General features: G+C 37.3%; 1 protein-coding gene across 1 annotated transcript in view; it reads right to left on the reverse strand.

The window, feature by feature from the left end:
• Positions 1-2,393: 2,393 nt before the first annotated feature.
• Positions 2,394-15,310, reverse strand: part of LOC121859125 (polypeptide N-acetylgalactosaminyltransferase 5-like) — a 63,234-nt gene continuing 50,317 nt past the window's right edge. Inside the window, 3 exon segments of the mRNA XM_042355830.1 lie at positions 2,394-5,903; positions 10,833-10,967; positions 13,578-13,676. Of these exon segments, the coding sequence (XP_042211764.1) occupies positions 5,757-5,903; positions 10,833-10,967; positions 13,578-13,676 (381 nt within the window). The 3' untranslated portion in view covers positions 2,394-5,756.

Genomic DNA, 15,310 nt, shown 5'->3' on the forward strand with positions numbered 1-15,310 from the left:
AAATAATTAATTTTATTATGGTAGTGTTGTGAGGATGTGTGAGTGGTGTGGGGGGTTGTGGTAGTGTTGTGAGGATGTGTATGTGGTGTGGGGGGTTGTGGTAGTGTTGTGAGGATGCTGTAAGAGTAGTGTGGGGGCTTTGTGGTACAGTTGTGAGGATGTGTAAGTGGTGTGGGAGGTTGTGGTAGTGTGAGGATGTGTGAGTGGTGTAGGGGGGGTTGTGGTAGTGTTATGAGGATGCTGTATGAGTAGTGTGGGGGCTTTGTGGTTCAGTTGTGAGGATGTGTGAGTGGTGTGGGGGGTTGTGGTAGTGTGAGGATTTGTAAGTGGTGTGGGGGTTGTGCAGTGGTAGTGTTAGAGGATGGTATGAGTGTGGGGCTTTGTGGTTCAGTTGTGAGGATGTGTGAGTGGTGTGGGGGGGTTGTGCAGTGGTAGTGTTAGGAGGATGCGGTATGAGTAGTGTGGGGACTTTGTGGTTCAGTTGTGAGGATGTGTGAGTGGTGTGGGGGGGTTGTGCAGTGGTAGTGTTAGGAGGATGCGGTATGAGTAGTGTGGGGGCTTTGTGGTTCAGTTGTGAGGATGTGTGAGTGGTGTGGGGGGGTTGTGCAGTGGTAGTGTTAGGAGGATGCGGTATGAGTAGTGTGGGGGCTTTGTGGTACAGTTGTGAGGATGTGTGAGTGGTGTGGGGGGGTTGTGGTAGTGTTGTGAGGATGTGTGAGTGGTGTGGGGGGGTTGTGGTAGTGTTGTGAGGATGCTGTATGAGTAGTGTGGGGGCTTTGTGGTACAGTTGTGAGGATGTGTGAGTGGTGTGGGGGGGTTGTGGTAGTGTTGTGAGGCTGCTGTATGAGTAGTGTGGGGGCTTTGTGGTACAGTTGTGAGGATGTGTGAGTGGTGTGGGGGGGTTGTGGTAGTGTTGTGAGGATGCTGTATGAGTAGTGTGGGGGCTTTGTGGTACAGTTGTGAGGATGTGTGAGTGGTGTGGGGGGGTTGTGGGAGTGAGTCATAACCACACACCACCCTCAACACACTACCTCTTTCCTGCATCACCATCCAACACTACCAACGTGCAACACACCTGGTCACCTCTACATTATTAACACCTATACTGGAGTTGATTGGGATCATGTGCTGTGTACATCGATGTATTTCTGCCCGACACTGAATACGTCATCAACCTCTAGGGTCCAGGATAATATTAAGCCCTGGCACGGTGACTCCTCTCTCTTAAAGTGCATTAAGGTGATTGTATTTGGCGTCATCTAATCCCTAACTTCATAATGGAGTTGTCAAGGCTTCACTGTAATTACAATCTCCAGTTTTTTAGTTTCGTTTATTCAACTGGTATTATATCTACAAGAGTTATTTAACCAGACGTGGACATTTCTTTTTGTAAAGTCATATGTAGTATGAAATACAATATTTCAGTATACGAGTGTCATGTTGAGATGGGAGTGGTGACATTAGTGGGGCAGCTAAATGCAATTTTTCAAGAGAATCATGAAAATGGTGGTACAAGCACCAAATTTGGCATGGTAATTCTCTAATGGTTACTAGTCAAGTCTGCCTGATTGGCCATTTAAAAATTCAAGATGGCGACCATTTTTCAAGGTGACCGCCATATTGACCTTCAAAAGTTGATTTTTCTTATAGAAATTGATGTAGTTGGTCAATCTGGGTGATCTTGGTGTCGATATGTATGTTTTCAAGCATGCTTAGATGATTTTTTATAGTTTTAAGTCCATTGTAACATTTTTATCCACATAAAATAACACTATTAGTAAAAAATCTAACAAAAATGAACTTACTAAAAAAAAGTACGGTAAACAGTGGGAACACAGTCCCACCACCGAGACGAGGTAACACTCCCACCACCGATCGTCTCGTGTGAAGCAAGCATATAAATTAAAGAAAATACTTGCAGTGTGTTTAATATGTTACAGTATATTATAAATAAACAAATAAATCGGTAAATCCATTTCAAGTAAATGGAAAAATTTTACTCGACACCGACATTAGTTCCAGTTACCGGTAAATAGCAGACGCTTCAGTGACGTCACTAGTGTTTACACTACACCAGCGGGTAACATTTGATGACATTACTTGAAGTGAATTGGCCTTATTTTAAAAAACCAAGGATGGTTGGTAGAGGACTACTGAGTCAGTGGGTAAGTGTCACATTTGGGGTACTGGTCTTATACAGCGAATAGAGCTCAAAAACTACTTTTTAAATGGAAATTTGGGGGGGCCGTCTTATGCACCCCGACGCCTTATAGGCCGAGATATACGGCAGTACTTTTTCAGCCACTTTTTGAAAAATACCTTTTCCTCTATAAAGAATGCAAGCTGACAACCTTGTTAACATGGCAAGTGTATGGTGATTTGGCCTAATTTCTAAGTACTTGGCACAAGTGAGTCATATTATCTACTACTTTGCATCTAACATACTGACAAAAATAATGAGAAACTTAGCTATATTGGTAAGAGAATTGAAGAAGATTAAGACGGGTAAAGCTGAGCCTTAAATTACAATGCACCTTGAGAAATCTTGACAACTTTAACTCATTCAAAAAGCATACAAGTGGAAAGAAATGTTATGTGGAGAGCCTTTGTAAAAATTTAATTCAAATTGGAAATAAGCTTTCTTAAAATAAGTCAATATACATAAATATATACAAAATCTTGTATATAAAAAAAAAAAAAAAAAAGAACAAATTGTATACTACTACAAGACCATTTTATTCACATTAAAAACAAATTATTTTTTCTTAAGGATTAATTATTGGATTATATTTAACTTGAATCATGGAAATATGAGTTACAGTATATGAAATCACTCTTATGAGCTTCACAGCCTCTGTTACGGGTTTAATAATGGTCTTGGTATTAACACAATGTTTGCAAAACTTGATGTTCTACACCTAACTGAATACAAAAAGCTTCCACCACCACTGTTTAATATTAATAAAAAATTAAATTAAATCCATTCTATAAATAGTAATATCCCTCCACCACTGAAAATAGTATACAGTAAAAAGTTAAGATACCATTATCCTGACACATTGACAAAAGAACTGCAACAATCATTACCAAAAGGTAATGACAATGTGAGTAATGGCAAAATTAATAGTACGTATTGTAATTGTTTTGTAAATTAATCTTAAAAAAGTTCAACAGTTGAAGATAATGGTATTAATTTTTTATACAAACCATCAATAAATCATAACATTTTCATTAATATCAATCATCATTCATAATATATATATATATAACACATACCTTGATTTTATTGACACATTGATATGAAGTGGTAAGTTATCCATTCACTACACCTGAGAAATGAACAGGAAATTTTTTTGACACTTATGGAAAACTGCTCGGTATTCTGAGTTCAGAGTACAACATAACTGCTCTAATTCATCTCCAATCAATATCATCGAAAGTGAAACCAAGTAGAGGTTTTCAACTTGTCTGAAGCATGAGTGGAGATATACATCCTTTTTGTCCTTGAAAGAAATGTGTAATCCATGCAAGCAGCCATCACAAAGAATGTTATCTGATATATTATTCTCTACATTTTAGAATACTTAATAAAGCTTTCTCCAAAACAATGAAATGGAGTTCCCTATTCATGAAGTATCTTTTGTTGTTGTACTCTGAATGTAACTATTACATTTTGGGGGAGTCATATGGGCAATCATAAACTACATAACCAATAACACTTTTATGCGCTGGTAAGTCTTGTGCAGGTATCACAGTTTGACCATGCCGGTACAGTAGACCCTTACCTTATCATATATACCAGGAAACGTAATCAGACATTTGCCTAAAATGCCATATAAGCTACAGGCCCCTATACAGACTGTTCTCAATAACTTTAAAATACACTAACTGCCTGTATACTGTACTTTTAGTCTGAAGCACTGAGTCATAATAACAACCACTGTCTTTATTGTCTGACACCTTGTTGAGTCTGCTATGGTAAGAATTAAAGGAGTTGGGTTCCACCACTTCAAGAAAAATAAGTTTGATATAATAATAACTATGAGGCTGCTGCTGCATTACAACCTTGAGTCATAAATTACTGACATTTTATTAATTAAATTTTCAAAGGCAAACATGTCTTGTACATATGGCATTAATAAATAGGTCTAAATGTTTACAATATTAAATGGACACTACTGTACACTAAATGCTGTTTTGAGGAGAGTCGTGTCCACACGTAATTCAAACAAAGTTTCTTTTCTAACATCACACTATTTTATGAAGGTTAATAAAATGTTCTATTTTATAATAAAATATACAGAAACCATGATGTTACTAAACTATTTTTTTAAAACTGCAGAAAGCTACCACTTTTATATCACTTCAGCATAGCAAGGTGGTACATCCCGAGAAGAGAATATGCTTTAACCTTGATTACAACAAGCATTGTGCACAGGATGACATTGCAACAACCATTCTAGGAAGTAGGATGAGACTTCACCAGCATCTTTTGGTTAGCAAGTGCAGAGCATTGATCTAGTGTCATTACACCTACTAGCAGATAGTTATGATTTTGCCTAACCATTTATTTTTTCAAGTTTTATAAATTTTACATCCAAGTTACAATACCCAACAAGTAAAATAAATTAAAAATTTTAAAGTAATTAATACAAAGTAGTATAAACATTTTATGTTGCTCTATCACTGAACAAGGTCTCTCCTCACAGCACTTTATCTTCTACTGGCTGAGTTCTCTCCTCAGATAGTATGGTATATTACCAGTAACTTCTGTAGCAGCATGGCCCTTTCTCTATACCAGGTGTGACGTCGTCATATAAAAAAAACCTTCTCTGGCTTTCTTAGAAGGCACTGATTTCACATTCTCACCTGGACAGATAATACAGGAAGATATAACTCTGGAAGTTACAGGATAATGTCATATTTACACTATACATACAGTATATATTTACTGTAGATTAAGTCCATTCCACCTAAAAAAAGATGTAATTCACCTACAGTACAGTGACTCCCAGTTGGCATCTCTTCTTATGTTTTCCTTTGTGTATCACGTCTGTTAATAGGTTTTTTGTTTTCCACGGACAAACATTTTAAGAGTTCAAACAATTTCCCGGATAATTTTCTTTTACTCTCATCAAAGCTACTGTACTGGTATTGTATATGAATTGAAACATTTTTATCTATAGCTCAAAACATAGTCCATTAATATGTACATGATTTTCAAATGCTGTTTGTCAGGATCATATAATGCCTAACATAAACAGTACACTGAAACATCGGAGGAGACGACTTTTGCAGTTTGTACAAAGCCACAGTTTCTTGCTTTACACAGAAAGTAGTTTATATCTACAGGCATGACATTCTGGGGATGCCTTTCTGGCCATCATTAACAGTTCACATTAAGTACAAGTGATAAAACCTCGCCAGTTTCATCATGGATGGTATCTGTGTTGTAGTAGCCAGTAGTAGAAGTGCTTATTGGGACATCCTACACTGGGCATTAAGTAGCATCAACTGTCATTCACAACCATGAGAGAAATATGTTTAGTTCACAATTTCTGAACATTTACCATCTATATTTTCACATGGATCACCCAAAAAAATATTAGAGCTAAACTCTACAGATGCCAACCACACCAAGCATCACATAGTTCTGGTTACGAGGGCACATTCGACAAACCACTTCTTTCCATATTATTTCAGGGATCAAATAATGACACCAATTCACTTCAATAAAACAAACACTCGGTAGGAAATTAATTGGCCTGCCATTTAAAGGACCCGTTCATAATCCACTGCTGACTCACTGATCCGTCACACATCTTGAGAACAGGCAGAGTAACATCCCGAGCATCTGGCTTCTGCAGGCATCGGCCAGAGTTTACATGTCGAATTGATCCATCCTGAAATGTAAATTGAGAATACCTGTAGTTTCAAGTTCCTCAAACTGATCAATTAATGTTGGATGTTAGATATTTTTGGATACTAAATAAACTTTTTTTCTGTACTGTAGAGTATCTACTGTACACACAGTAAAAAAGTATCAAGCAGGGGGGGGGGTCTTCTGCTGACTTCCATAATGAACCATACATGACTTAATGTGTTCATATTCAGTTTTACCATCAACTATATATACGACAGGATATGTCGTGAACAGCAGATATGTGAGGACACCCTCAGGCAAGGACAGCAGGGCTACCACCATAACACAGGACCAACACACATATTCCACTCTCCCTCATCTGTGCAGTACTTTTTTTAATGTGTACACAAGTATATACTCACTACTACTGACCAAAGCTACAAGATTTGAATGTATGTGGCCCTCCATATAAATGTTTTGTTCAAAACATATGGGGTCAGGAATCTAGCCCTCTAGAATTTCTCTACAGCATCTCAAAGTATTTAATTATAAAATCCTATACCCTGTACTGTAATTATTAACATGATAAATTCCATCATTGCTATAAAAAACTTATACCGAGTAGTGTTAAGAACACAAGCAGAGGGGGGGGGGGCAAGTGGTGGGGTGTTACTGAATTAATAATGAACACATTAAGTCCCTGTACATGTTGGTGTTGTCTCCAATCTCCATCCCATAACACTGCCTCAGTCAGGCAGTAGTGAAGGCACACTGAACATCATGGAGCAGTGCAAATGAATTAAAGATGAAAATAAAAAGGTTCATGAGAAATGTAGTGACGCTCACCTGGTTGTAGAGTAAAAAATTTAAGTACAGTACAAGTATTGTGCTTATTTTACAAAAAATTTTGCACAAACAATCTGCAGCTAATGCTACAAAATATGGTTAAGTGAACAGGAGTCTGCAGTGCAGGGGGAACGCAACAAAATACTGTACTAATACAGTGGCCTCACAAGTTTCACGCAGCTCGAGTTTTGCAATTCAAGAGTGTCACGTGGGCCCCCAAATTCCCAGCCTCGCAACATACACGCACCTTCCTCCAGAGTCTCCAGCTACCCATACTTATAAAATGTGTGTTGTACCTTCTACTTTTTAAGTTTTTGTGTCTAAATTGTGCTTAAATTATAGATTAAATACAGTATTATTGTATAATACATTACAGTACTGTTTTTTGTTATATAAAATATATTTTGGTAACAAGACTGTAAAAAACACTAAACATTGTACTGTACATAAAAACATAAAAAATACAGTAACACAGATATTGTACAAAAAGTAGTTCTATATTACATAAACAGCTCCTTCCCTGGCACGCTGTCTGATCAGTTGTTCACCTATGTAAACATATCACCAGGAACTTAATACGACACAATAACTTATCTGGGTTGAGTATGCGATTTTTTAAAATTGTTTTATTAACCAGGCACCAAATGAACCTATATAATGCGGGAATTATGGTGAAATTACATAGTGTTGATTTACTAGGGTAGGGCTGAAGGAAGTCTCCTAGAGGGGAAATTTTTGCCGAGTCATTCCACCCTCAACTGTCATACCTACCTACTGTACTTCCCTCCACATAATTCCTTTCCACACATTATTTTTCTTAATTTATACTTTGATATTATATTTTCTTTATTTCAAGTAATATTAGAGCATTGCTTTCTGGTTGAATTGGGGGAGTGAAGGGGACGAAAGGGCAAAAAAGAGAACCTTGGCACAGGCGTCATAATGAAGAAGTACTGTACCTTTAACATGTTAACATACAGTATATCATGACTTCCACGATTCAGTAATTCTGCAAGGGGTTCCCAGAACAAAGTAATTGCGAAACTCGTAAGGCCACTGTAAAGAAGTAAGTGATATTTTCGTTCATTTATGCAACCAAATCATAAAAATGCATTTTCTCGGCTAGTCGGCCCCCCTCGTGTCTCGACTTTCCTCACAAGTTTTTAGTGTGTTGTACAAAGGTCATGTGGTAACTGTTGGTTAAGTAATATAATGTGAGGGTGTGCAGTAATGTACATATCTCTCACTACTGTGTCCTGAGTTTAATTCCTGGTCCTAGACAGATATGAGAAGGCTGTTATCCATTATGACCCTACCAAACATATTAGATTTTCTCCGGGTACTCCAGTTTCCCCCTGTACTAACACTGGACAAGGAAGAACAAACTCATGAGGAACAATGGGGGTGATTAAACAAACTACAGTACCTGTATCAGCTTCCTTTACACACCAAGCAGTAAATTAAAAAATATAATTGAATTAGAAGTGTGTATACAGTGTTCTGAAGGAAATGCTGTCATACAATTTTAAGAGAGAAAATATTTTAGCACTTGGATGTACTGTGCAGTTGCATGATGTTGGTTGCATGATGAAATTGTGTTGTGGGAAGGCTGGTGTTAGATTGCAGTACAGGTGTACCACCACTTCGCATAACCGACGATTACATAAAGGGGAAATACCCCTCAAGTTTCGTTGATACCCCAGAGATCCAACGATCAGGAGAGGAATGGCAGAGCAGTTTTGAATTTGGCGGGCAGTGGTAGGGGCATATTGTTGCCACGAGAGGGCTCTGCACACTGCCCTAACTCATTCCCGCCATCTTTGCTCTCTGATGTTCCTCTTGTGCTGGGCAGCTTGATGTGATATGATAAGGCATAATAAGAGTCGTGATGGACAAGCAAAGAGTGGTAAAGACTTGAACTTGCCACCCTGGACTGTTTGTACCATCCTCAAAACAGGTAAATAACAGTCTCAATTCATGCTTTACATTGCTTATTTAAGGCTTATTATGCTTGCTTTATGTCTGCTTTATCTTCTTGCTTGACAGTGTGCATGACAAAGATATATCAAGGGTAGATGGCAGTTTTTGGAGGGTGGCCAGTCTCTATCCCACTGAATTTGCTATGTCCTTATGGGATTAATTGCTTCGATAACCGTCGATTCACTAACCAACAGCTTTTCCCAGTACAGTGATATCTCCGTTAGCTGGAACAATTGGTGCAGAGCACTTCCGGGAAGGAGAGATTTCCAGGTAACGAGATGACTCTCTCAAAGCTGTAAAAAAAATCCCTCATCCCCAGAATTTTCCGGGCAACGGAAATTTGTTCTCAGAATTTCCAGAAAATGCGCCCAATTTTCATCTCTCAAACCCAGAAAAACTCCCCCATCCCCGGAATTTTTCGGGTACTGGGAAAAATTTCTCAGGATTTTCCGAAAAATTTGCCCCTCGGAAAATCGTTCCCAAAGCCGGAATTTTCCGGAAAATTCCGACTTTGGAAACGGTTTTCAGAGAAAATTTCAATTCCGGCTATCGGAGAGTTCCGGGTTTGAGGGATTCTCTCATGTTCTGTAAAACATCTGGTCCTCAACAGGAAACTGGCAACGAAAGTGTGAGTGGTCATGTTAACCTGCTTACGAGTGCAAATTCAGATAATCTAGTTGACAAAGCACTTCTTGGGGAACTAGCTGAAAATTAGAGAAATAAAATAAACTGGGAACAAGTTACAAACGTGAACTGAAATTAGGTGAGAAGGCAAACGGGAGGATAGACAGGAAAAACTGAATAATGGGGCGTGTATAAAATGGCTGTTAATATGTGAGGAACAATTTATGTATAACTGGAATAGTTGCAGAAATGTTGAAAGCATCACACAATGTCGGTGTGACCAAATCGATTAATGCAATCATGATGGAATGTACTGTTCCACACAATTGACAGACCAATTTGATTATGAATATTTACAAAGGTATAGGTAATACACTTGAAAACAGGAACTACAGGGACCTGACGCTGTCAAAAATGTGGGAGAGTGGACATTAACGAAATGCAGCCTGGGTTCATGCCAGGTAGGGAAACTACAGAGGCAATATTTATGGCCAGGCAAATACAAAATATATCTTGGGAAGTAGAGAAAGTTGTACTTCGTATTTGTAGACTTAGAGAAGTAGTATAGTGGGTAATGAGAAAGCTATGGGTTGAGGAGTGTCTTGTTCAAGTGGTTATGGCATTAGTATATGAAGGCTCAAAAATGCTGTGAAAGTTAATGGCAAAGAAAGTGAAGAATTTGAGGTGAAAGGACATTGTCAAGAGTCTGTCTTGAGCCCCCTTCTGTTTATAATGGTGCTGGAGGCAATATCATAGAACTTTGGGAATGGTCTGCCATAGGAGTTGTTGTATGCTGATGATTTAGTGTGCATAATGTAGCTGATAGTACTGAAGAGGCAGTGGACAAAGTTTATGAAATGGAAGGGTGGAATAGTCAAAGGGCATGAGTGAACGTGGCACTAACAAAAGTATTGATTAGCGGCAACAGTGAAGGACCCGTGGAGGAAAGAGGAAATGGCCATGTGCTGTCTGTAAGAAAGGTGTTGTTAGAAACTTAATGTGCAGTAAATCAGAAAGATGGGTAGAAAAGATATGTAATGAGTAGATGAAAGGCTGCAGGATATTGCTAACTTTTAGTGTCTTGCATACACAAGTAATAATGTGACCTAAGCAAGGCTGGAGAAACTCAACATTGGGAATACGAGTATATCCTTGGATTGTGTCAATGAGTTCTGTTACCTGGGTGACATGATCAGTGCTGGGGGTGGTGCTGAAGCTAGCTCAGTTCTAAGTCAGAAGAAGCTGGAGAAAGTTTAAGAAGTTGCTGCCTATATTGACAACAAAAGGACCTTCCCATCGCATGAAACGAAAGATGTATGCAACTTGTGTGAGAAGTGTAATGTTGTATGGCAGGGAAACATGGGCAGTGAAAGAGTTTGACATATGCAGGCTTGAATTAGCTGAAAGAAGAGTACTGTATCCCCTGTTATTACTGTACCTCCCTTGAAGTCTTATGGCAAACATCTCACTTTCACTACACAAAATTAAAAATACTCTTATTCTATTTTCATCACTGTACCTGGTCGTTAAACGTCCACATCTGGTTTCCACCCATGCCATGACAACGCACAAGCTTGACAGGACCACTTGGGTTGGAGGAATCTAGACAGTTATCATCGGACATAATCTGTTGTCTCTTGGTATATGCAAATACCTGTGGGATTAATTTTATGTTAATGGCTGCAATTTTGAGTTAAGCTAAAAAACTATGATGAATATTTAGGATCACTATTTACTGCAGTATTCTCATACAAAAATACATAAATGTTCATTACTTATTTAATATATTGTTTTGTCAAAACTCAACATCCTAAAAAGAAAAGAAAAGAAAAGTTCAATCAGAAAAATGACAAAAAAGATTAAAATACAGCTACAGTATATACAAATATTTTAAAAACAAACTTGTTTGGAAACTCTAAATTGTTTATATTCAAATAAAAAATAGCACAAGAAAAATTAATAAGAGATTGTTGGCAAGAGGTGCTAGAAAGCAAGCTGGTTACATGCAAGAAAGCCCAGACATGGAAATAACAGTGCAAACAATATGTATCACAATAACAAAGCATCAAGTACTGCTTGCAAAACCAATGAGTTCATGATTATTTTTTTCATGTTAAAATATATACTGTACAGCAATATGAAACAATATTACTGTTTTCTGTAATTATTTTTATATTTTACACTGCATATTTCATGAACAATGTTTAGCAAACTAATAACTATAAAAAGGAATTCATGAAAAACATGGAGTCATTATTTTTTTTAATTTCATCTTTTTGAGATAAATAACTTTATAATGTGGGCTTCTAATGACAAAATTCTCCTTCTTTATAGTTTTAATTTCTTCCTAACTCCTTCACTATGGGGACGAGTGGCTAATAATAATTTTCTCAGATAATGACACTAACAAACAAATCAACACATTAAAAAGTATTTTGTCTCATTTCTCCAATACAAGCAACACAATACCACCTCTAGTCCATTCACCATACAACTCCCACTAAACACAAATGTAACTAAAAATTTATACAGACCTGTTGACCCGACAGCTTCCGACACATTGTTAATTGCACAGAGAAAGAGGCATGGGCACGAGCCAAGCACAAATCACCATCTGAGGTCTTTATCTGTTGGTGTGAGCACGACACAACCTCTAATTATACAGTACAGGTATAAGCCAGTACAATAGGGAAAATTAGCAGGAATGAACCATACAGAAGACGGGCATAAATCGGTAATACAATTATGTACTTCACCAACTGCAGTACAGAGGCTGCCAAAAAGATGGTTATACTGATGAATGGACGGACAGGTGACCACAGACTGACAAAGACATAACTCCATACAATAATACATCCCATAATTGGCAGACAACCTCCAATATTTCAGTAATTTTTCTCCACTCATTTGTTTCTCCAAGCTGGGAGAGTTCAGGTTTATCAATGACTTACGGTGTTTGGAACAGGTTCTAAAAAAAAAAAATTTCAAAATCAAATCCGGATCAGTGGATCGATTGATCGATTTATTGAAATTAGACTCAAAACCAAACACTGGACCCAATAGGCCATTCAGCACTGTATGACAATAAAGGGATATCCCTTATATTATATACAATAACAATCAATTAAAACAAATTAATAACAACTAATGCTTCACCCCCTCTGACCCCGTCAAATTCAAGTTTCCGCCGTCAAAATTTTTATTTATTTATTTTTTTTTGTGTTCCAATAAAATACGTTAAGAATTAAAAACTCGCGAAATTTGAGAAGCTACTATATGGCATTTAACCCTTCAATATGTCTTCAAAGAGACCATGATGCAGAGAAAGTGGTGCTAGTGCTTCCAAGCATAAGCACAAGTCACTATCTATCCAGGAAAAGGGTTAATTTCCATGGTCCGGCAATTTCCATGGTCCGGCACCGGTCAGGTCACGAGGTTGCCGGACAAGAGAGGTACAACCTGTACCATGAAATTGAATTTGATAATTCATGATGGCCTCCAAGGTAATAAACAGTTTTATTAGTGACAACATCAAATAGAATTATGGCACTGTACCCGATAAAAAATATTTTGACTACCAATTGCTTGACTGCTAGTTCTTATACTGTAGTTGATACGATTTAATTTCAACCTTTTCTTATAGTAATACAGTACGGCATAAGATTCAGTGACAATTCGAATCTGATGCTTACTTGTGAACATTCATTTACTGAAAAGTTGCTGGAAATTCACATTAATCTCAATGAATTTTTTTTTTTAAATACTGTACAATTTTATTCTGTTTTATGTATAATTTTTGTATTCAGTCAATGTAGAAACTGATCCTTATCTAACTGAAGAAAAGTAGAAACACTATAGAAGTACTAGCAGTTGGCATAAGGCATACAATGAGTTGCCTATTCAAACTCGGACCTTTAAAATGCTCTGGGAGAGGACCCTTGTGCTGGAAGGTGGTAATCCCCCCCCCCCCTTTTAAAGTCAGACATGCATTGCACCAAAAACATATTTCATGCAATTTCCAAAACCTTTGAAAAGTAGAGTGCAAAAAAAAAACAATCAGAATAAAGTGTGCCATGTTAAAGAACTTAACAGTGTTATCCCTGATGTTTAAAAGACAGCACCAGGAAGTGATACATATTAATGATAATTATCTGAAAGGCAAACATGCAAATATCTACAGTAATAAGACATGAGGCAAAGGTTAAGGCTTGAAAAGTGCAGAGAGCATTATAAGGGAAACAAGATAATTCTCCCACAATCAGACCTGGTTGCCACCGAGGCCATGGCAGTAACTGGTGCCAAGGTTCTCCCCACTCTTGCGACCTAAAGTATCCAAGCAGCTCTGCGTCTCTGCATTTCGAATCTATAGGGGGTTCAAATATGGTTGAGTAACGATAACTAAAATTATTAACCTCAAATAGTTCATCATTATGACATCTGAGATTTTACTTTTCAATAAAGCCTCTAAAATAAAAATAAAGGGCCAGGAACCTATATACAAAGGGTTAAACTTACATTAAACACTACAATACCTAAATCATTTCCCCAAGAAAATAATCTGAAAATTGTGTTTACATCATTTTACAAAATTTCTAGCAAAGTGCATCAACCTACAAAAAAATTTAACTACTTACAATAATCCATTGCAACACATTTTCATAACCTGATCACAATTAATCAAATGACTTTATGAGGGATTATTTATTCACATTAAAAATTATGCATTACTGTACAGTTATCCAGTCTAAGGCCCTTCCTCTATTGTTTACAAATCCTAGTACCGGTACACAGTATAGTACGGTATTAAAATAATGTACACTAAACCCTCACTAATTTTGGCATTCATTAATTCAGAATTCACACTAAATTCAGCAAGTTCTGGCACTGCCCAAAATCCTGATCCTGACATAAATTTTGGCATGTGGCCAAAGTTAGCGAAATTTGCACGAATCTACCAAAAATCACCCCGCACATGTTGAAACATTACCAGATTTTACGGCATATAAGATGCTCTTTTTTGTCTGAAAAATGGCTCAAAAACCATCCTGCATCCTATATGTGAAGCTGCAGTCACCCCCAAGCTAATGAATCCCCCCATTGCTGTCTCCAGTAGGCTAAATTCTACCTAGCCCAACTCCAGAATAAAAAAAATGCTATTGCTTACTTAAACTTTATTATTATTTTTAATTAATAAAAAAATAAAGATTGTAAATGTAAAAGGTCGATCTACAACTACTCTGTACTGTACTGATGATGATAATCTGAGACGATCAGCATCCGTACGGCAGACACCCAACTCTTCAAAGGTAACTAAGCAGTAACTACCATTTCTGAACTCTTACAAGCATTACTATCTATTAATGCCATACCTGCAACATTTATTTTTTAATCTACAAATACCTGATACAAATGAAGATTTACAGATAACTTTCTTTTCACATTTATATCTGTTAACATCGCTGGCAGCATTGTAGCCAGGTTAAACTCGTCTCTGTAACCATCAGGCTACTGAGCCAAGCTGTTGTTTTTCAACTCGTATTTTCGGGTTGCTCTACATAACTTTCTTCATTTATTTTTACTGATATAAATGCATACACCATCCTATATACAAACTGTGAGAAAAGTAAAAGAAATAATTGTCCTAATGACAAACACATAAAAGGAATATACATTTCTTTGTTAGCTGGCTTAGTGGGGGAGCAGGAGGATATCAGGAGGGCTGGTGGTGGGAGGGAAAGTTGCTTGGGAATTGGCGGAGGTAGCATTGCCATTGCTATGGTGAACAGGGAGTACAGATGTACATGCAAATGGCAACTGTGTTAAATGTTCATTTGGCTTTTATTTACTGGTTTGGCAATATCCAGTATTTTTTATTTTTTTATTGGTATTATCTTTTATTTATTCCTCACATTTACTGGTACTATACACAGTATATTGTTTTAATAAAACTATGGCTACAGGAGGAAATAACAAACAAAAGTTTTTTCCTAAATACTC

The sequence above is a fragment of the Homarus americanus genome, unplaced genomic scaffold (genome assembly GCF_018991925.1).
Source record: "Homarus americanus isolate GMGI-L3 unplaced genomic scaffold, GMGI_Hamer_2.0 scaffold50924, whole genome shotgun sequence".
Lineage (NCBI taxonomy): Eukaryota > Metazoa > Arthropoda > Malacostraca > Decapoda > Nephropidae > Homarus > Homarus americanus.